The 22,664-nt window shown below is 51.4% G+C and overlaps 1 protein-coding gene across 1 annotated transcript in view; it reads right to left on the bottom strand.

The window, feature by feature from the left end:
- Positions 1–8,630: 8,630 nt before the first annotated feature.
- CMIP (c-Maf inducing protein) overlaps positions 8,631–22,664 on the bottom strand; it is a 195,718-nt gene continuing 181,684 nt past the window's right edge. The window contains exons 12-21 of the mRNA XM_080936738.1: positions 21,059–21,085; positions 20,711–20,759; positions 18,626–18,733; positions 15,743–15,859; positions 14,836–14,976; positions 14,311–14,358; positions 12,979–13,125; positions 12,327–12,432; positions 11,258–11,328; positions 8,631–8,803 (exon numbers count right to left, since the gene is read on the bottom strand). Of these exons, the coding sequence (XP_080792864.1) occupies positions 8,750–8,803; positions 11,258–11,328; positions 12,327–12,432; positions 12,979–13,125; positions 14,311–14,358; positions 14,836–14,976; positions 15,743–15,859; positions 18,626–18,733; positions 20,711–20,759; positions 21,059–21,085 (868 nt within the window). The 3' untranslated portion in view covers positions 8,631–8,749. The remainder of the gene's footprint in view (positions 8,804–11,257; positions 11,329–12,326; positions 12,433–12,978; positions 13,126–14,310; positions 14,359–14,835; positions 14,977–15,742; positions 15,860–18,625; positions 18,734–20,710; positions 20,760–21,058; positions 21,086–22,664) is intronic.

Raw genomic sequence — 22,664 nt, 5'->3', positions numbered from 1 at the left:
ACGCCCCAACACTTAACTTCACCCAATGGAGGAGCCTGGCCCAGGTCTAGCCAGGGAGGAGGGCAGGCAGAAACCTCTTCTAATGTCCCCTACTCCACCCTTTCCATTTCTCTTTGAGACAAGGTCTCTGTAGCCCAGGCTAGCCCCTGACTCACTAAGCAATGGAGAACGGCTTTGAACTTCTGATCTACCCTTTGGCCTCCCTCCTCCAAGTGCTTTATTACAGTGTATACCACCTCATCCAGTTCTATTCGGTACTTGGGAATAAACCCAGAGCGTTGTGAATGCTAGGCAAGCGCTCTACCAACTGAGCCGTAGCCCTAGGTCAGAGCTGGTACCCTGCCCTTGGTTGGGCAGTTTTGCAGGATACCCTGGCTGCAAGGATACCCGGAGTTTCCACACTGTAGACGCTAAGATGACAGTCTCTGGACCCCTAAGTGGGAGAGCCAGGTTTCTGTCTCACAGAGTTTCCTATCCTTGTTCCCGGGAAGCCAATGCTAGAACGCAGCCACATCTGAGCCCCAGGGGTGGGCAGGCAGGAAGCCCTTCTGGTCCGGGCACACTGACTCCTTGCTGGGCTGTGCTCCTGGCTGAGCTGCAGCCCTTGGGCCTCAGCCCTCTTTGCTCTCCTCAGCCTTCCCAGCCTCGTGTGTGTGTGTGTGTGTGTGTGTGTGTGTGTGTGTGTGTGTTGGGGCGCTCTGCAGCAGCTGCCTCCTGTAAGGGAAGCTGGGTCTCCATGGCAACATTGACGTCAGGGGCCCAGGTTGGGAATGCGGCCTCCCGCCCCCAGTGGCCAGCTCGGCCCAGACTCAGCCCTGATCTGCAGCAGCTGGGACCCCGGAGTGTCTGAATCCTTGCCCTCTGATCGGACCTATTAGGGGATGCAGGAATACCAGTGGCCATCGACAGGTGTGAGCATCCTGGTGGCCTTGCTGCCTGTCCTCATTTGCCAGCCCCCACTTTGTCCTCGAAGTGCCCTCAGCTGGCTGCTTGCTTAACAGACCCTGCTTCCTGCTCCATTCATCAGCCCCCTCCCAGAGCGCATGTGCGCTTAATGAGACCGGGGAAGGAGAAGGTGCCAGGAAGGCAAACAATTCCCTGCTTATCACTTGGCCCCTCTCTATACCCGGCCCCAGTTCATTGTTCTAGGATAAAGACCCCAGAGGCCTTAGCCCTCCCTCTGCTCTGCAGATCCAGAGGTCTTCCCTCCTGTTTCTCCGGTCCCTCCCAAGAGCCTGGCCCTGTCTAAGGCTGTTCTCTCTGCCTGGAAGACCCGTTCATCTCCACTCTGGGGAGTCATCCCTGGCTCCCCTCTGGGTTTAGGTAGCCAGCCCCAAACCCAGGCTTCTCTCAGAGGTCCTGGGCTTTTTATCCACTCCCCCCCCCCCCCGCGCGCTGTTGTAATAATGGCTGCTTCCTCCCTCGGACTTGATGTGACTTGAGGTCGCAGAGAGCACAAGTTTTATATTTTCCCCGAGCCCTCAAGGTGCCTTGTGAACAATAGATGTGTGTGCGTGTGCTCTCTCTCCCTCGCTCCTAGTTCATTGACCCCAGACCTGACATTTTAAGTTCCATCCCCAGGTCTCATCGTGGAAAGAGAGAACTCCCTCCCACAAGTTCTTCCCTAACACCCCACCTCCCAATAAACGAATATAATTAAATGAATTTAAACCACACATTTTTGTGTGTAGTGCGGTTGGGGGTGGAACCCGGGGTCTCCTGCGTGTTAGACAAGGGCTTCCCCCTGAGCTACCCATGGAGGCCACCCCACCCCCACCACCCCATATATTCTCACACAGCCCTGATACTCAGTTCATACAGAGATCAGCTACGCACACCTACGACCAACACGCTAATGTTTATAGTGTCTTAAGAGTCACACAGACACCACGGTCTGTCATCTCATGTCTTCCTTGTCTCGAATGAAACCTGATTGTGTTAGCACGTGATTCCCCATCCCCCATCTCTGGGTTCTCTGTCCTACAAGTCACATACATGCAATCATCAAACTGTGTGCAGCTCCCTGTAGTGGCCACAGGGGGGAGCCACCAGAATTCTGAGCAATCTCTGCCCTGCCCGCCCCAGAGACGCACATGATTGTACGTTCAAAATCAAGCTAAGACAACAACAACAAAACTCGCAAACACTCCAGTTTAGGAGCCCCCAGGGGAGACCAACCCTCCCCCATGCATGCTGATGCTCTCTATGACAGGGTCAATGACCTCACACCCCACCTAGCAGCTCCACAGCAGCCAGGGTGTGTATGGAAGGCAGTGGCCACACTGAGGGCATTCTGTTCCCCAGGGCACCCCAGCTGCCTTCTGGAGCCTCAGCCCTTCTCCTCCATACAGACAAGGGAGGCAGACCTCCTGTGTGGAGCTGCGCCGTTCTTTTTACCATACATAACACGAAGAGTAAATTAAGAACACATTAAAAACAGCCAAGAGCAGGTGGGCGTGGTGGTGTACCCTTTAATCCCAGCACCTGGGAGGTAGAAACAGGCCAATTTCTGTGAGCTTGAGGCCAGTGTGGTCTACATAGCGAGTTCCAGGAAAGCCAGGGCTGGGTAGAGAGACTGTCTCAGGACAGTCAAACAAAGACAGCCCAGCGGATCTGTCACTGGGAGGTGTCCCTTCCATTCTATTTTCACCATCTTGATACCACGTGGGCCCTCGTACAGAAAGCATGTCTCCGTTAACAGGTCTCAACCATCTGGTCATGAAGCTCCTGTGTCCTCGGCAGTCATGTGACCAGGACTTTCACCCAAACCCAGGCTCAACAACACTCCGTATCCGCCATTCACGTCCCAATAGAACACCTTGCTGATCTCATAGCTGACCCCCCCCCACACACACAAAGGCGGGAGCACCTCTCAGTTGAGGTTTCTCCAAGGAGGGTAAATAGAAATCACCCAAGGACCTCATTCAAACGCAGATTATGAGTCTTCAGGGTCTGTGGTTCTAACGACCAGCACCACAGCACCATTCATAGATGGACCACGGCAAGGCCCTCAGCTCCTGTCATCCGAATTAGAATGGGGTCAGAGAAGAAAGCCAGCATCAGTTTTAGGATAGTATGCAAACACAGCTAGCTAGGATTTTCTGAGAAGTAACCCAAAGCCTCACCATGAACATCCAGGCGGGTTGGACGTTGCAAAGGGAGTTGATTTTAATCTTTATTAAATATTTCCAGCAGGTGGCAGTAGAGAGTCCAAAGAGCCACCAATTCAGAGGCAACTTTGCAAGGACTGCCTGGCTTCCCTATAGGTGTCACGACAGGGTTGAGAAGAACATTTGCTCTGTTCTTTAACATATTCCTGTTTGGCAGGACAGGATGGTGCACACCTGTAATCTCGGTATCCAGGAGACTGAGGCAGGAGGATCGCTGTAGACTCAAGGCCAGCCTAGTCTGCATAGTGACTTCCAGGTCACGCAGCACGATCCTGGGAGACTCTGTCTCAAACACCACCACCAAAATGCAAAACAAGCCCCCCCCCCAGATACTGCCCTTCAACCTCTGCCCTCAATCAGTTGCACTGTTTTGTATTTAGGGCTGGGGAACTTATCAATGACCTCAACAGTCTGAAGAATGCCCAAGTCCCCGAGTTCAAGGACATTCTGACTCAGTTGAAGTTGCAGGTATAAGCCAACATGTTTGATGTACAATTTGTTGCTGGTGTTTTTTTTTAATTGAACTATAAACACTTGTGACGGCAATAAACATTACAAATTATTTTTAATTATGAGTATGGATATGTGTGTGTGCAAGTGAGTGCAATGCCCTGGATGGCCAGAAGGGTGAGCCACCCCCAATGAAGTAATGGGTGGCTGCAAGCCAATCAACAGGATGCCAGGAATTAAGCTCTGGCCTTATGCAAGAGCAGCAAATGTGCTTAGCTGCTGAGCTGTCTCTCCAACCCCTTAGTTAACCAAACAGTGCCCTTTCCGGTGGCACATGGAGTTGGCACCAAGCCATGGAAACTTATCTATATCTAACTCTAGATAGAATCTTGCTAACCCCAAGAGGAACCCCTGCACCAGTCAGCAGGCAGTCCATCCACCCAAACCCCGACGAGCATCAGGTGGCTTTCCAGTCCTGCTGATTCTGGACGTTTCCTCAAAATGGAATCATACCTGGACTGTTGTATCCCGCCTCTTCCCCTCAGCATCATAGTTTTTGAGGTATATTTATGTTATCAAATATCTCAGTATTTCTTTTTTTTAAGTTGATTGATTTATTTTTTAAAGTTTTTTAAAAAAATTTTATGTATCTGACACTGTAGCTGTCAGACACACCAGAAGAAGACATCAGAATCCATTACAGATGGTTGTGAACCACCATGTGTTTGCTGGGAATTGAACTCGGGACCTATTGGAAGAGCAGTCAGTGCTCTTAACTGCTGAGTCGTCTCTCCAGCCCCCAGTTGCTTTATTTATTTGTATGTGTGTGCCTACGCCAAGGCACATGGGTCAGAGGACAACCTGTGGGAGTTGGTTCTGTCTACCACGCAGGTTCCAGGGATTGAACTCAGATCTTCAGAAGTTGCAGCACCTTTACCCTCGGAGCCATCTTGCCAGCTTCCTTCTTTGCCTTTTGACCAAATATCTCATCATCTATACTGGTCTCCTGGTCTCCTACACCCCAGGCAAGTGCTTTATGGTAGAGCCTCTGGCCCTGGTCTACAGGCATTTGGCTGCTTCCTTCTGATGCTAATTTAAAAAGTTGTTATGTGATGTGATAGGAGATACTAGTTTGCAGCGGACAGCTTCTTGAGAGTCTAGCTATCCTTACCACAGACCCAGCTGCAGAGTCCTCAGGTCGCCTCTTGTCCCTTCTGTGTCTGTAACAAGCCCCTTCAACATAACACCATGGAACTCTTTGCCATTTACAGAGGGCTTGCACCTGCTCAAGAACTTTCTAGAAGTGAGCCACTTCCAGTGTGCCTGGCATGTTCTCTCTCCCCAGTTATTTGTTACTGTATTGGATGGCTTTCTTGCTCCGTAGGACTGTATGTGAATACGCTAGTGTGTGTGTGTGTGTGTGTGTGTGTGTATGTGTGTTCTGAGTTAGCCAGATATTTGGCCGGTCCTGTTGCCTATCTGTCCCACGGTATTTACCACTGGTGGACGTGCTTTGCTGTTAAGTCACGCACTATAAACCTTGCTTGCATGTTGGGTGTGTGAACTCAGTTGTACAGCCGCCTGGGGACAAAGCTGCTGGCCACACTGTGTCTATTTGCCTAGTTTTAGCAGACAAGCCTGCAAAGGCAGCTTGTCCAGCTCTGAGCTTCCACCTGCTGAGGCCAAGTTTTCTTATATTTTTGGTCGCGAGCCTAGCCTTTAATGGCTGAACCATCTCTCCAGCCCGAGGCCAAGCTTTCCTAGTTCCTCCTCCCATCAGTGCTGAGGACGAGCTAGCTGGCTCAGACCTTCCAACATGGCCAGGAACCAGCGGGACTGGTGACAGCACAGCTCTTGGGTGGCATTTATTAGACTGCCCTGAAAGGGGCTCTCCCTCTCCCCACGTGATCTCATTCTCTAATCAGAGCAGTTTATTTTTCGGCTATGTTTCTTCCACCTGGCCTAGAAGGAAGCATGGGAAATGTCACACACAGGCATGCCCCAGTGTTCCGGTGATCCGAGACTGTGATGTGGAGGTGATCCAGCTCTTGAGAGAGCACCTTTTGATCCTGTCCCCTTGTCAAGGCCTGTCCTGCTCCACAGAAGCTCAAGCTTCTTCCCCTCAGCATGTAGCTTGGGTGGCCAGCCCATGGCCTTTCTACTCATGGGACAAGAGGCCACCCAGGAGAGTTGTGCGTGGGACAGCCAGGATACTCTAGTCTGCCAGTCAGGCCTGACTTGGGCCATCACACATCAGGTTAACTCAGGACAGTGGGGACATCCCCAGAAGGCCAACAGTTTAGAAAAGGATGGAAAGTACTTCTCTGACATGTCTGTGTGTATGCATACGGAGCCTGAAGGACATCAAGTCCCAATTATTCCCCCCACCTTATTTTTTTTGGAACAGGGTCTCAGAATGTGGAACTTACTGGTTCAGCTAGGCTGGGTAGCCTGCAAGTCTATCCACTGGTCTGTCTCCATCATCCCAAGTACCGGGAATGCAAGTGGATACCACAGTGCCTGGCTTTGTATGTGGGTGCTGGGAATCCAAATTCAGGTCCTCACGTTGCTTAGGTACCAAGTATATTACCTACTGTACATTCTGACGTCTCCCATCTTGCTCTAGCATTGCCACAGGTCTGCATAGCCTAGACTAGCCTTGAACTCCAGACCTTCCTGCTTCAGCCTTAAGAGCTGGGATTACAAGTGTGTTCTGTTCCATCATGCTTGGTGACACACCTGGGAGGCAGCCATGGATAGCCAGGTGCTGGGCTAGGGCCCACTTCGACCCTCTGAACTTGGGTGTCTCCAGTAGAAATTCAGAGGGTGGTGACCTTGTCCGGACAGAATGTCTAGTGGCCGGGAGGGTTGTCACCGTCGGTGAGGGTGCTGCTAACGGGTGTCAGCCAGGAATGGATCTCAGTGAGCGAGGTAGGGCAGCCCAGTGTGACAGGCTCTGGCACCATGGTCAGTCCTCAGGTGTGTCCTGGCCCCCTGCATGGGACCTCCCCCCCATTTCCCTCCTCCTGCCCCCCAACCACACAGCAAGGCCAACTCATGAGTCACTTACAGTTTATTTTTGCCTGAAAGTATTTCACATCTCTTTGTACACAGCTACGCGACAGTATTTATTATTAACCATCAAGAAAAAGCAACGTTGCGGGGTGGGGGCGGGGGTGGGATGTCTCAGTTCTTTTTTTTTTTCCTTTTAAAATTTTTTCCTTTTTCTTTTTTTTTTTTTACATTTTAATTTTTTTTTACTCTGTTTTCTTTATTTTTTTTTCTGCTTCTGCTTCTCTCTGCACCAGGGTGCTGTTAAGAAAGGAACTGGGGTTGGAAGAAAAGCAACAACAGAAATCAACAGAGAAACAAACACAAACCAGAACTCACTCCACACACACACCCGCGCTCTCGCGCGCGCGCGCACACACACACACACACACACACACACACACATACATAGAGGCACACACACAGAAGAAAACCTGCCACGGAAAGGGAAATTAAGACTGAGACTCGAACCAAAGTCTCTGTGTTTTTTTTTCTGTTTTTTTTTTCGTTTTTGTGTTTTTGTTTTGTTTCCTTTTTTTTAAAAAAAAAATGAGGGCACAGTTGGGGGTGGGGAGGGTAATAAAGTCTACCTGGCAAAGTATAAAACAGCTGAAGCATGGTCTCCATCGAATAAGATTAAATAGATATAAAACAATTAACTTCGACTGGTGGGTCTGGTTTAGAGGTGCCAGGGAGGGAAAGGATTTGTGCTAAACCAACATAAAAAGGGCGGAGTGGGGGGCTAAGAGGGGGTCCCCCAAAAGAATTGTCAAAGGGCTGTTTCTGTACAGTGAGGGCTTGGTAAGAAAAAGCCAACTGTTTGTAAAAAGAAATGAGGTTAGTCTGCCTCGGGGCACAGGGGGGAGGGGATGCCACAGTGACCGCTTCTGTGGAGGGGAGGTATGGACAGTCGGGTCGAATCGGGCTGGCTGGGTGACTTAGCTCTTCTCTCCCAAGAGACCATGCAAAGAAGTGGGCGTGGGGCATGCGTTAGGAAACCACAGGACCAGGACGGGGAGGCCACAGGTTGCAAGTCTCAGAAGGGGACAGGGACAGCATAAACAGGGGTGAGGAACCAGCAGGACCTCGGAGGACCAACTCTCCTACGGGGTAAACAGGGAGGGGAGTTCAGGGCCCTTCCAGAGTCACAGAAGCAGAGGAGGGGAGCTGTGAGCTACAATGTGGAGAACCTATCTCTTTCCTCCTCTCCCCTCCCCACCGTCTTGATCCCCCACCCACGAGGAAGCTGGAGACTTCTGGAAATAATACAGAGTAGCAAGTGGGCAGACTGACTGACCAGCATAAGCAATACAGAGACCGGTAAGAAAAAAAAAAAGCAATTAAGTTTTCAAAGGTCTTTTTTCCCCCTGTTGTTTCCTTTAAAAACCAGAATCACTGGCACTAACCCGACAGCTGACTGGTCCAGACAGTACTACACGCCAGGGGGAAGGTGGGGAGGGAGGGCCGGTCAAAGACTTCATAAATAAGAGCGGGTCCCAGACCCGCAATTTGTCAACGTTTCTTAAATAGGTGTGTTATTTAAATCTTATGTACAACAAGAACCACTTTGCATAGCAATGGTGAGCCACAGGACGAAGGGTGTGACATGACTGGGTATTCCTGTCCCAATGGTCAGGGCGAGATCTCTGCTCGGTGCACCTACAGGAAGAAAGCGTCCTCCTTCTGGCCCGAGTCGAGTTGACAGCATCAGGCTGGATGAATGCCCCCACAAAGGGTATCACACAACAAAGGCAAAGAAAATCCACACAGGGATCCCCGCCCACCCCTCCCCTGCCCTCCCTACCCACTGTTCCTCCTCTTGTTGCCACTAAGGCCGCTTTTGATCAAGGTCAAAGGTTCCAATATGAAGCTCTAAGAATTAGGCGGGGGCTGGGCGTGCTGAGGATTCCCCACCCCTCCCCCCTCTGCCCCCCAAGACTCCCCCATCTATCCCGCAGCCAGGTGCTGGGACCACCCACTGCTCTACGGCTATTAGTCAAGAGTCATTTTTTTTTTTTTTTGTTTCTTTTTTGTTTTTTGTTTTGTAAGACGCCATCCTGTGCACACAGGGGGGGACTTCACCAGGCTTCCGTGTAGCGAACATCGACCTCTTTTAGATTAGGAAGCTTGGCCTGTGGGTGATAAAAAAAAAAAAGGTACCCGGTCAAATACTAGCCAAAGTCTCTAACAACCCACCCACACTCTCTCCATTGTAAGGCTGTGGGCTCTCAGGTGACCTTAAACAGAGCACAGGACAGGTGGCCTCAGAGAAATTAGAACGTGGCCACAGGAACCCCAACCCTAGAGTAGATGCAATTGTAACAACCTTGTGAGACTGGACTACATATCTGACCTCCCCAGGTTTGTTTTCTGGTGGTCACAGCTAAAGTGAGCCCTGTCTCTGGTTCCCAGGTGGCATTTAGGATTGACTATAGCTTTCTGGGAAAGCCCTGAGTGTCAGGAGATAGACTATACTTCCTAGGTATAATCTTCCTTCCCTTCCTACTGTTAAAAGAACAGTCAGAATGGGCGAGGGACCAGAACACACCAGCAGCCAGCCTGGACTCCTCTTAGGTTCCTGTATCCTTAAAATGCAATATGGCTCCACCTGATACTTTTATTACATTTATTTGTTTGAGAAAGAGCTTCATGTAGCCCAGGATAGCCTCAAACAGGTACGAAGCTAAAGATGAATCTTCTAAGCCTTTCATCTTCAGCTCCACGTGATAGACTACACACTGCCTCATCGGCTTTATCTGGCACTGGGCGTGGGAGCAAAGACCTTTGTGCACACAAGGCAAATGTTCTAACTGAGCCCCACCAGCAGCCCAATCAACTTGTAAGATTCTGCGCCCCCACCTTTTCTAAAGAATTATTTATTTATTTCATGTATGTGAGTACACTGTAGCTCTTCAGACACACCAGAAGAGGGCATCGGATCCCATTACAGATGGCTGTGTGCCATTATGTGGTTGCTGGGAATTGAACTCAGGACCTCTGAAAGAGTAGACAAGTGCTCTCAACCGCTGAGCCATCTCTCCAGCCCCAAGATTCTTACCTCTTTCTTTTTGTTCCTGCTGGTAGACTATTCTCTCAACAGCCAGCGTTTTCCTTCACTGTACAGCAGCCTCTAACTCATTAATGGTTTCCTGCCTCCACTTCCTGCCTAACCACCAGTACCATTCAATAATGCACACGCCATCTCCATGCACACGTGTACACACACACACACTAGCAGTCTGCTCATTGTCTCTGTCCTATGCCCAAAAATCTTCAATGTCTTTCCCTGCCCAGGTAGAAGTGGCAAGCTAGGGTCCTGTGGTCACCAGTACAAAGCTGAGAAAGTCTTGCTTGCCAGTGAGGAGTCTATACAGAAAGATACAGAAGGCCTGCATAGTAAACCACGTGGGTTTATCAGAGCACGGGGCTAGCGGTCTCAGAGACACAGAAAGCGGCAGAGGTCTGGCATTAGCACAGACGTTCTTCTTCAACAGCCAGGTTATCTCCAGGTGCCCCAGGGGAGATGGAGGTCGGTCAAAAGCTAGTATCACTGAGTTGGCACCATGTCCTTCTGGGGCATAAAAATAAATCAGGGGCTGGTGGGACTGCTCAGTAGGTAAAGGTGTTTGCTGTGCAAACCTAGTGGCCTGCCCTGGAATTCACTTAAAGGTGGAAGGAGAGATATGACTAAACACACACACACACACACACACACACACACACACACACACACACACGGGGTGAGGGGTATTAAGCAATAATTTTTTAAAAAAGATAGTAGGAACTAGAAACATGAGCCATTGTTGCTTTTCCAGAGACCTGAGTTAGGGTCCCAGCACCCATATCCGATGGCTCACAACCACCTATAACTCCAGCTCCACAGAATCTGATGTCTTTTTAGTGTACCCACACACATGTGGTGCCCCCACTAAAATGAGAGTCAGTTTTCCTCATAAGCAGTCTCTTCTATTCCATTCCAGGGGCTCTGTGGCTTTTGGGGACTTAATGCAGGCCACCCTGATGGCTATGCCTGTGTTCTGATGAATGTCATCTGCCACACTCATGTTCTCTCTGCCCAGCCTTGTGAACACACGGCCTGCTTCTATCCTGGCTCCTGTTCCCACAGACCATCTTCCAGACAACAGCGGAGGTCTTAAAACTAGAACCTGGGACCCTCTCCAAGAGCCCCCAAGGGTGTTCTGACACTGGGAAAAATCTAGTCCTTCGGTGACCCGTGAGGACTTCAATCAGTCCCCCGTTCTCACTTTCCAGTTAGACTCACTATGGCCAGGACCTGCCTTTCTTCTCTGCTTCGGAACCTCTGCAGATAACCACCCTCCCTCTGGACATCCAGGCTTCTCACCCTTTGGATTCAACACTATGTGGCCTCTTTTTGGAAGGAATGGGCCTTGGTTTCTCCATGCCATATAGATCCTCACATCTAGACTGTCAACCCTGGCTGATTTTGTCCCTCCCCACTCCCCTTCCCCATCTCTGTCTGCTTCTGGTATGCCAGCCATGGTGCTGGAGAAGTATCTCTAAGGGTGCTTAGGGAGGGAGAGAAGGAACCGGCAGAGAGGGCTTACCTTCAGATCCTCATAGGTGTCAGCCGAGAGCTTGGTGCTGTTCATATTTAAACTGCAAAGACTCTTCATGGCTAGGTAAGCATAGACAGACAGTGAGCCCACAACAAAGACTAGGGAAGGATGGGGACACCTAGTGAGGGAGCTGTGACAGTGTGGGCTCAGCCATCACGAAGCCCACTTCATGCCCTGGGGTCTTGTCTTGGTCCCTGACCTCTGATCTTCTCTCCCTTTCCGGCCCTCCTGGGCATCTCGGATGCTCTCTGGTGCTAGCTCCCATCTCTCACTTTGGAGCCACACAGATGCCTGCTGCAGGCACATTCAAACGCTTCTGCTGAGGCGCTGAGGGGGCTAGGCACTCGAGGAATTCTGCAGTGTCGATTAGAAGCCCCCCACCTGCATATGGCTCCCAGACAGTTGGCCCAATCTCTCCCTTTTCTCCCATCTCACACCACGTAGAACCAATCTACGAGCTCGTGATGTCACAGCCACTTCTGTGGTCTCCTGTCATGCTCGCTGCCACCTCCCAGAAGTCTGGTTATTTCACAGCGGAGCCAGAGGCCTCCTGTCTAAGCTCTCGGGTTGGGGAACAGGGACACTGGAACGTGCAGATTCCCTGGCTTTTGGTCAGTGCTGTGAAACCAGTATCCCAGCTCCTCCTCCCTGTTACTAAATGCTTCTTATGACAGGTCCAGGAGCACCTGGGGACCCAGTAGCACAGAGATGTGTTTCTGCACAGCTAGCAAGATTGGAGTTGCTGGGGGGGGGCGTGTGTGTGTGTGTGTGTGTGTGTATTCAGGCTCATGTGCGTGGTGTACCCTAGTGAACTTTTCTTGCAAGTGGTTTTCGGTAACTGGATGGAAGGCACAGGCTAATCTGATAAACTTCCCCCTTTCCTCTAGACTTCTAGATCAGATCCCTGAGGGCGAGCGCACCCCTCCGTTTGCTCTCAGTGTCTGGCCTTTGGCAGCATGCAACAGGTCTGCCACAAAATAGTTATTAATGAATGGTTCCCTTTCCAGGGTGTCCAGCTTGGGGTCAGCCCACCTGCTGCAGACCAGGTTTTACTCACAGCTAAGGGCCAGCAAGCCCGCGTCGGTGACTGGGGTCTCACACAGGTTCAGCACCTGGAGCATAGTGAGGTGTTCCGACAGGAGCCGCAGGCCGGCGTCTCCAAACTGTGGGAGGGGCACATGGGTTCTTAGCTTCTCCAGGCCTAGAGGAGGGGACCTAAAGCTGGGGGCTGGGAGTGGGAGGTGGGATCTGGCTATGAGATCATGGCCTTCTTTTATAAAGAGTTTCAGACCCAGTTTCTTACAGAGACATAGAAACGTAGGCCAGGAAAGGGTCTCTCTGTGAGTATCTGGCCTAAGGCTCCTATGCCTGAAGGCAGTGCTTGAGGAGCCTTTTCCAGAGATAGAGGAACCTGTGTATTTCAAAGAGCTAGGCCAGTGTACTAGGCTGAGACGCTTAGGAGAATACTCGCGTGTATACCTCTCAGTGGCAGGCAGAAGAGGTATAAGGTGAACTGAGGTGAACTCAGCCCCGTTGTCTCCCACCTCAGGAGTCTGTGTAGGAACTGCCCTGGGCTTCAGTGTTCCCAACTAGGAAATGGGTACAAGCCACCAACCTCCTGTCTGGGGGAGTGGGTTAGGATTATGTGTGTAGAGCAAGTGGCTGGGCCCATGGACTCTGGGTAGAAGAGGGCAGGGTGGGGTAGGCACCTGCGTGGACCACAGATTGAGCTGCTTGAGGGAAGGCAGTTTGATGAGGTGCTCGGCGCAGGCACTGGTGACGTTGGTGAAGGCCAAGCTGAGGTTCTCCAGGTTTCCAAAGGAGCCAGAGCTCAGCAGGCGGGCCAGGTCCGCATCCTGCAGTGGGTAGCAGGAGGCTCAGGCAGGCCGGGGTATCTATCCGGGTGGGCCTCATCCCTCTGCCTTATCTGCAGTCAACACTGCCCCTGACCACCCCTGAGGGTTCCGTGTCCCCAGAAGCTAGGGGGTGGTGGCTCAGCCTGCGGTGTGACTCAGAGCTTTGAGTCACAGCTGGATTATAACCAAGGCCAGCACCCGCCCAAGCAGGGCATGCACATGCACATGCGTGTCGTGTGGATGTGGTGTGTATGTGAGCACACCCTCTGCACCAGGAGCTCCTGTGTTTCCCATGTGAACAACTAGCCACCACCGCAGCGACAAGCTGGCAGAGAGTCACACACACATGCCGAATGCCCTGGACCGGGAGGGTCTTGTCTTTGACTTTTAGCTGTCCCCTCAATTACAGCCAATTTCCCAGAATTCTCTGCAGCTAAACATGACCAGGTGCTGAATATGGACAGCTAGACCAAAAACAAAAAAACAAACAAACAAACAAAAACACCCAAAAAAACACCCAAAAAACAAACAAACATAAACCCAAACCCAAACCCAAACAAGACAAAACAAAACAAAAAAATGGAACTTCTAGGAAGACTATCTGAGGGAAGGGCGGGCTGCTCCCTGCCACTTCCTCCTTCCTGCTGGCTGGGATGGAGACACAGTGGCTGGAGCCTGAGCAGGCTTCCCGGTCATGAGGACAGGGTGGTAGTAGGAAATTAGATCCCCAAAGACTTCAGAAAACAAAATGGGGAAAACGGTGGGCAGACCAAGACCGGACAGGGTTGTGAAAATCAAAGGCACAAAACAGTCCAGTGCCCATTTGCTACTGTTACCATGGTTACCAGCAACCCCTAGGCAACACTGCTGTAACCGGCAATCTTTTGTTGTTCTCAGGCACTGGAGTTTCACTCGTGCTAAACGGGCCGCTCTACCTGTGAGCCGCAACCCCAGCCTCTGTCTCGACAGAAAACTTTATCGGTAACATCTTGATTCTGCATGGTTTTAACTTCTGCCCCTTCAGACCATGTACCTCGTAGAAAAGCTGGCCTGTCTCCCTGCCCCACCGTAGGTAGGCCATCTGTGCTCTCCCCTCTCCCTCATCCCAGCGGTTCAAAGGTTAACCTTCCCACTCTGCGGATCTCGCCCTACCTCACCCCACGCCAGAGACTGAAACCTACTTACCGTGGACTTAGAGGGCAGTGTTAGCCTGGTGGGCCCGCCCTTCCTTTGCTGCAAGAGAAACAAGAGCAGTTTGAGACACATGTCCACTCGTCACCAGCCTCATGAAGCCATGGCTGCTTCCTTGGGCAGCCGATGGCGTCTGTGACACCGAGCAACACTGGCAGAGGTGGAAGTGTAGATGCTCTGGTGAGAGACATGTGACCCATCAAGTTCTTTCTTGGGGTTAGTGGCACCCACTTCCATCTAGAGTCCAGTCAAGTGACAGAGGAGGTGTGAGGCTGGTTACGCCCCAGAGCTATAGTGGGGCAGGGAGGGTGCTTCCAGGGTAAAGGACTGTACTCCTAGGCCCGAGTGTGCACACAGATACAGAGACAGCCTCTGAACTAGGACTGAGTATGACAATGACACGCGGGCCCCTGTGCCAAAGCGGAAGTGGGCTGCGTGATTTCAGCCCGCCCGCTCTACCTCTCTGTCCCCGGCTCTCTGGGTGTGGAGCGGCAGTCACGAGGGACTCTGAGAACTTACCAGCTCCTTCAGCTCCCGCTGCCGGTCGCACAGTTGTTCATACATGCGCTTGCCCACATCTGTGCTCTCCAGTGTGGAGATGATCTGCAGCTGGGTGTCCTTGTTGTCAATGATGTTGTATTCCAGCATCAAACACAGGATCTGCCAGGGGTCATCGAGGGTGTGTCAGGAAATGGCCTACCACAGGACCTTGGCATATGCTGTTCCCAAAGTCTGTCCTCTTCTGCTTTGGTCCCATGCTAATATCTCAATCCTACCTCCAAGGAAACTCAGGGTTTTCCCAATGGGCCTGTTCCTTCTTGTAAGGTGGAGCCATTTTCCCACCCCCTGGACTGATGGGCAGCTTGGTGACTGTTCCCTAGAAGGTAGACTGTAGTGAGGTGGTACCACCCTATTCTGGTAGCTGTTATAAAACCCTATTGCTCATGAGACAGGAGCTCTGGGAGTGTGTGGCACTAGGGGACTTGAGTAGTGGGAAGAGGGGACAGAGGAGGGACAGTTAGAAGTGGCTTGAGGTGCCTGAACTTGTGCTCACTTAAGTAGTGACCCCAAAACCACACAAAGCAGAGAGAGGTTGGGACTGCCTCAGCCCTTCAGGCAGAGGAAGAAGCCTGGTGAAGGATCCCATGAGCTCCAAGGAAAAACAGCTCAAGAGGAGCCAGCTACATGTGTTCCATGTAGAGATGGTTGCTATATGTGTTCCATGTAGAGATGGTTGCTATAAAGTACGAGGCAATCAGGACAGAAGCTTCTAGACGGCTAGAATTAACGTGCTAGATCCCAACTGGAATGGACCGGCAGCATCCTGAGAAGAGCAGCTGCATACCCAGGAGGCTGCCTGCCTTGCCCACACTGCCTGCTCCTCACATGGATGCCATGCGACGGTACCTGGGGACCAGGGCCTTACCTCTGCCATGGTCTGGTTCCCTCTCAGCGCCAGGAGCATGCAGGGGCCCAGCTTGTTTTCCGCCAGCGACAGCAGAAACTTTTTGGTCTTGTAACAGGAGCCCATGAGGATATGCACCTGGGAGGCAAGAAGACTCAGGTGAGGCATCCGCAACCATGAGACCACCACAGTGCTGGGACCCTCGGCGCCGACGCCCCCCTCCCCGCCCCCATGGGCAGGAACAGGTGGAAGACCAGGGAAACAGTGACCCTGCCTGATAGTGCCAACTGCCTTGTCTCCAGTGACGAGCAGACCGTTTCCCTGTGGAAAGTGACTGAGGATGACACTTAGCATTAAAGGGTTCAGAGGCAAAGCCAGTGAGGATAGAGTGTTTCAGAGACGGGTGGTGCTGATGGATGCAGAACTGTGTACCAGAATCATGCTGGGATGCTTGAGACAAAGTGTTAACACTCAGTCTCACGGTTTTACTACAGTTAAAACAAAAAAGGAGCCCTCTTTTCCCCAGCTCCCTTTAGAGGCTACTGATATTAGATCCTGTAAATTCCGAGCATTGAGGGTAATGGGTTGAAAACCTCTAGGCAGTCCTTGCTAGGTGGGGGACAACAGGCATGACTCATGTGGCAGTTGGGCTGTTCTGTGCTCTGCTTTCTCTGTGATACCAAACCAAAAGCTGTTCTGAGAGATCACCCACCCAGAAAACTCTGCTCCCTCCTGAGACATGCTTGGAGTGACTGTGTGTGTTGTTTTTAGAGGTTGAGGCTCCCAGACATCCTGCAACTTCACATAAGAACAAAGACCCTCTGAAAGAGACAGTCTAATCCAAGAACCACTTCTCGCCATGTGTCTCCATGGAAACCGCACACTTGCATCCCCATGGCTGCCTGCTTCCTTCCCTGTCTATGTATTCTTCTTCTGCCCCATCATTAACAACTCTGGCGTACAAACGAAATCACTCTGGCAGGAGCTCACTCCCAGAGTTCTCTCTCACACCGAGTCTCCGCATGAAGGGGGGGGGGGGGACCTCTCCGCATTGCCATGGTGAATCTGTGACATCAAAGGAAGTCAGGGAGGCGATGGTAAGCAAGACGTGGCACAAACAGGCGGTGGGACGTGTTTCTAGGTACAGAGGACATTCAGAAAACAGGTCCAGGGCAGCAGGCGAGGGGTTTGGAGCTGATGCGTAAGGGAAAGTAGCTAAAAATAAGGCCCTTGAGGTGATGTCTGAGAGAACATGCCCATCTATCGTCACTGCACAGATCTCTCTGCCAAATCCACCGCGGTAGCTGTTTACCCTGCAAACCAGTCCCTAGGAGAGAGAGAACCTGGGCCAAGTTGGGGTCAAGGAGTCCCTGGGTGGTTCAGTGAGTATTTCATGCCTGTCTCTACACACAGATGCTACTGTGCCCTGGCAAAGCCTCTTTGTCTCGTTTTACCTGTGAGGACGCTCTAGACAGGCAAGTCAGCACACAAGGCCAACTAGCGGAAGACTGGGCAGTGACTTGAGACCCAGGACTATCGGGTACCTGCATTTTCTCTGCATCACAGGACCCCAGAAGAAATGTGTGATCTGTGGAGTTGGGTGTGTCAGGGAACAGAGTGCCTGGGGTCCCTGGTTACTTGGGTAGACCTTCTGTTTTGGGAAAAGGGGAATCCGTGTCCCTCTCCTACAGAAGACAGTCATCTGGTCTACAAAGGGCTTGTAAAGAAGTCTTGTCAAGCAAGCCACTAGGCTTCTCTGGGCCGCTCTTGAGGTCCAGGTGTGATTCTGTGCAGGGTTGCTACATGGATTCAACAGAGCTGAGTACAAGACTTGGCTGACACAAAGCTCTACAGCAGTGGTTCCCAACCTGTGGGTTGAAACCCCTTCACAGGGGTCACACCAGACAGTCTGCATTCCAGACATCTACATCACAGTTCAAAACAGCAGCAAAATTACAGTTAAGGAGTAGTGAAATAATTTTATGGTTGGGGGCCACCACAACACGAGGAACTGTATTAAAGGGTCACAACATTAGGAAAGTTGAGAACCATGCTCTGTGGTAAGAAAGTACCAGAAGCCACTGTGGATGTTTTAGTGACCTCAATACTTGGCTCTGAGGTGGGGATGAGCATCCTGAGACTGGCTTCCAAGCCTCTCTTTGTGAGCCAAGCAGGTGGATCTGGAGTACCTTGTGCTATGATGTACCTGTCCCTTGCACAGAATGTCACCATAACAACCAAGTCTGATCAATGATTTGTACACAAACATATACACCCACAAAGATAGGGCTGTGATCTTACAGGGCAGAGTATTCCCAAACAGGTCCTGCCTCTATATTTGCTTTCTATGTTGCCTCCTGGGTGACTTCCTCTCTCTGCACTCCCCAGAGCAGGGACGGGTTCTTGGCCCAGATAAGCAGGAATTAGTGATACTCTCTGTAGTGGTTTGAATGTTTGGCCCAAGGGAGTGTCACTGTGTGGAGGCGTGTTCTTGGAGTAGGTGTGTTACCGTGGGCATGGGCTTTAAGACCCTCATCCTAGCGGCCTGGAAATCAGTCTTCTGCTAGCAGCCTTCAGATGAAGATGTAGAACTCTTAGCTCCTCCTACACCATGACTGCCTGGACAATGCCATGCTTCCACCTTGATGATAATGGACTGAATCTCTGAACCTGTAAGCCAGCCCCAATTAAATGTTGTCCTTATAAGAGTTGCCTTGGTCATGGTGTCTATTCACAGCAGTAAACCCTAACTAAGAAACACCCCCTGTAATCACCTCCCTCTTCATGGCTGGCACTGTGCTGGCCAGAAGACTTGCAGGAAGGCCACAGCAGGCTGGCCGCTGTGCAACTTAGGATGGAACAGCCCAATGTCCACCAGCCGCTTCCTGTAGGGACCTCACGTACCATGCTGGCAAATAGCTCCCCGTCATCATCACAGGCCACCCCTCCGGGGCTGTAGAGCTGGAACCAGCCATCCTTGCCTGCCCGCACGCTCAGCAGACACGAGTGGACCTGAGGACAGAGGACAGACATATCAGTTCTAAACAATCTCAGGTATGAAGGTAGGGTGAATGGTGTCCAAGCCAGGCAGTCCGGAAACGTATGAACTTCCTTTAGCTTCACAAGGATTTGCCTCTAGGCTGCGAAGTCCAACCGTGTGTCTTCTGCTTCCTAGAACAGTCCTGACGTCTAGCAGGAAAGCACTCTGAAGAAGACAGACTGTGGCCTTGTGGGGCAGAGTGTTCCCAAACAGACCCTGTCTCCATATCTGCTTTCTATGTTTTCCCTGGGTGGGTTACTTCCTCTTTCTTTTCTTTTTCTTTTTGATTCTTTTTTTTCAAGACAGGGTTTCTTGGTTTAGCCCTGGCTGTCCTAAAACTTGCCCTGTAGACCAGGCTGGACCCGAACAAGGGATCCACCTTCTGCCTCCCGGGTGTTGGGATTAAAAGCATGAGCCACCACACCCAGCACCCTCTCGTTTTTCTGCTTGGGTCTCTGCGCCTCTCTGTGCCCGAGTCCTCTCTCTGTCTATCTGCCTCTCCCCATCTGAGGTTGATCACTAACCCTTAGGCTTGGGGTATTTGCTGCCTTCTGGCCCATTCTCTGCCTTTCCTATGTGGGCTGTCATCCCTCCCTCCAGGCCTGGCCTGGTAATCTCAAACTTTCTCCAACCCAAGCTTTCTCCAATCCTCAGCTTTGTCCACGTATCCTTCGCTCTTGATGGGTCTTTGTTTAGAGTAGAAACAAGGTCCAGGCCCCAAAACAAGCCTTTTGCCTCCCGGTCCCAGAGCTGTGGTTACAGACAAGCGCAAGAGCACGTGTGTGTGCATGTTTGGGAGGGATTCCACATCCATCCATGCCCACTACGATCCCACACATGCACACACACAGACATACAGCTTCAGACATTTTTCTATAGCTAGAGACATTTCCTCATTAGCCTTTCTGCTCCCTCCCGAATCTGCCCCCCCCCCCCATCTGAAGATGGCTTGGAGAACCTGTGATGGAACTAGAACTTCCTAGAATGAGGTTTCCCACTGCACTGCAGCCTGGAGACCACCTAAGAAGCAGGAAGGATGCTTACAACACATGGTTTGGTTCAGCCAGATCCAAGGATCTTGAATCATGAGGGTTAGTGGAGGCCTGCTTTGTAGGCTAGCAGGGAGGTCTGGAGATGGTCTCCCTACAGCATCTAGACTTGGGACCTGAGACTGGGCACAGGCTGTGAATGTATGCTTCTGGGTAGGGCCAGTGTGCCCTTACCACATCTGGTTAAGTGGTACGGGAGGCTAATGGCTTAAGTTCATTTTCACAATGCTGAGAGGGCTGGGTGGGGAAGGGGATACCAGTGATTGTTTTTTAGTTTTTTGAGACAGAGTTTCTCCATTTCTTCTGGCTGTCCTGCGAGTTCTGTAGAGCGGGCTGTCCTTGAACTCAGAGGCCTGCTCTGCCTCCCAAGCGCTGGGACTAAAGGTGTGTATCACCACTGCCTGGCTTGGGGGGGCGATTCTGAAGTCAGGAAGGGATAAGAATGGCTTCCTCTTGGGGTGGTAAGGGTTAACAGGGAGCATGCATGTGCCTGGTCTTGGTTTTCTGAAGCTCAGAGTTTAGTGACGATCTCTTCCTTGGCCCAGGGATTCCCCACGCGAACAACAGCACAAACATAGAGCACAAAGGTGACTGGAAGCTGGTTGGGCATTCCATGGAGGATCCACTGGATCCCAAGTCATGTGGCACAGGGACACTGCTGCCAAATGACAGTCTGAGGCCACATCTGGGTGGTTCTACACACAGCGCCTGGACCTAAATACTCTATATTGAGGATCTGGTGACACAGTGGCCTCTGCAAGGAGACCTAGGAGGCCCCAAACGTTTACTCCCTACTGCAGAAAAAAAGGCTCACCGGGCCGAGGCACGGCTCAAGTGTTTGCTTAGGTCCCATCCCCAATAAACATGTTGTGGGGGGGGTAAAAAAAGAAAAAGGCTTACCTCCTGTCTTGGATCTTCTGCAAACCTCTGAATCACGTACTTCAGCTCCCTGGAAGAAAGAGGAGGGTGGGTCATTTGCAGGCCTGAGTGGACAGGGAGGGGTTGGAGAGGGATGGGAAAGAGGCCAGGAGCAGGTGGGGGTAGACAAGGCAAAGCACATGGCGGACTTCCTAGCAGGGTTTGGATGTGTGCCACAGGGGGGCGCTCAGGAGATGCCTCTGCAGCCAGAGACATTCACTTCCAGAGAATGGGTAGAGGGAAGTTGGTGGTGGCTGGGGTGTGGTGGTGACGGGGTTCAGGGGCACTCACAGCTGGAGATGGTGGGGTGGGTGAGTCTGGTATACTTACTTTGTGAACTTCTCGTGTGCGAGAGCTCTGTACCAAAAACCAAAAAACAGACAGGCAGTTAGAGGCCATCACGTAATGACCACATTTCCTCAAGGGACATCTAAACTTTAGCTCTGATTAAAAGAATGTAGAGAAAACCGACAAAGAAACTAGGGTATCAAACGTGTCCTTCCTCTGACGGGGTGAGGATCACAGTGATGTGAAGGGGCTGAGCCACCGGCGTCCCCAAGGTCAACACCAGGCCCACACCTGTCAAGTGCAGAAGTACACGGACCTGTTCAGCACACATGGGCTCCAGGGACTCAGGTGTGTTTGTTAATTGCTCCACAATTAAGGCAAGGCTGCACTAATTACCAGCACACATTGCCAGGCAATCAGGGACCATTCTTCCAAGTGAATTGCATCATGGGCTACCGTCAAGTGGGTCCCAGGGCCTGTGGGGACAGCTGCTGTAGCCAATGATGCCACAGACAGAGAAGGCTCTGAGGAGTCAGATTTCTCCGGTCTCCATTCTTGGGGGCCCTGAGGGAACTAGCCGGCCAGCAAATGGGGCAATTACTGGGTGTAATGTCCCCCTCAGAGGAGAGGCATCCACAAACACAGGCTCACTAATGGGCTCCACAGAGAGCCCCAAGTGCCTCCCAAGGCCCAGCAGCTTCCAATCTGTCAAAACAGACCTGCAGGCATGTGAGGCCCGTGGCTGAGCTGAAGCTCTCGGTAGGCTGTGACCCACCACAATGATGCTTCCCAGAACGAATTCCACGGAGTATGAGGGTGGGCGAAAGAGACACGGAGGGTCTATGTCCGGCCGCATTCAGAGTGTTTTTAGCTGACGGCCGTTAAGGCTCCGTAGGCACAGCCCTGAAATGGCTCCATATGTGGTTTCTTTTCTTTTTGCTTGTTGGTGTTTGGAGACAGACTCCAGGGCATTGCACATGCTAGGTGCACACTCTGCCACATGCTAGGTGCACGCTCTGCCACCAGAGTTCCTCACTTTTCCTCCCTTTCTTCCCTTTTCTGCAGACACGGCTTTGCTGTGTAGTTTAGGGTAGCCCCAAGCTGGATTATAAGCTGTGTTTCTCAACCTGTGTGTTGTAACCCCCCTGGGGGGGGGGAATCAAAAGACCCTTTCTTAGGGGTTGCATATCAGACATTTACAATAAGCTTCATAGCAGTAGCACAATTACAATTATGAAGTAGCAACAAGAATGACGTTATGGCTGTGGGGGTCACTACAACATGAAGAACTGTAGTGAAGGGCCGCAACATTAGGACTGAGAACTACTGAATTGTATAGGTAGGTGTTGCCCTGCCTAGCACAGTGATTATATTAACTGTCAATTTTTACTGTTCTCCAGGGATTGGGGGCGGGGTATTGCTGTCCCCACATGCTGTGTAATAAAAACCGTTATGGTATTACAGGTAGATATATGGTAGAGATGATCTGGTCTCTTCTCAGTTTACTGAGTCCCAATGTTGCTGCCATGAGGCCTGAGGCTGTTCCTATCACATTCTGGTTTTTCAGAGAGGCGGAGCAAAGCCACATCTCTATGTCTTCTTGGCTGTGGGTCCCACCACCCTCCTCACCGCCATGACACTGTGAGCC

This window comes from Micromys minutus (genome assembly GCF_963924665.1).
Source record: "Micromys minutus genome assembly, chromosome: 24".
Classification (NCBI taxonomy): domain Eukaryota; kingdom Metazoa; phylum Chordata; class Mammalia; order Rodentia; family Muridae; genus Micromys; species Micromys minutus.
This window is presented reverse-complemented; position numbering and strand designations above follow the sequence as displayed.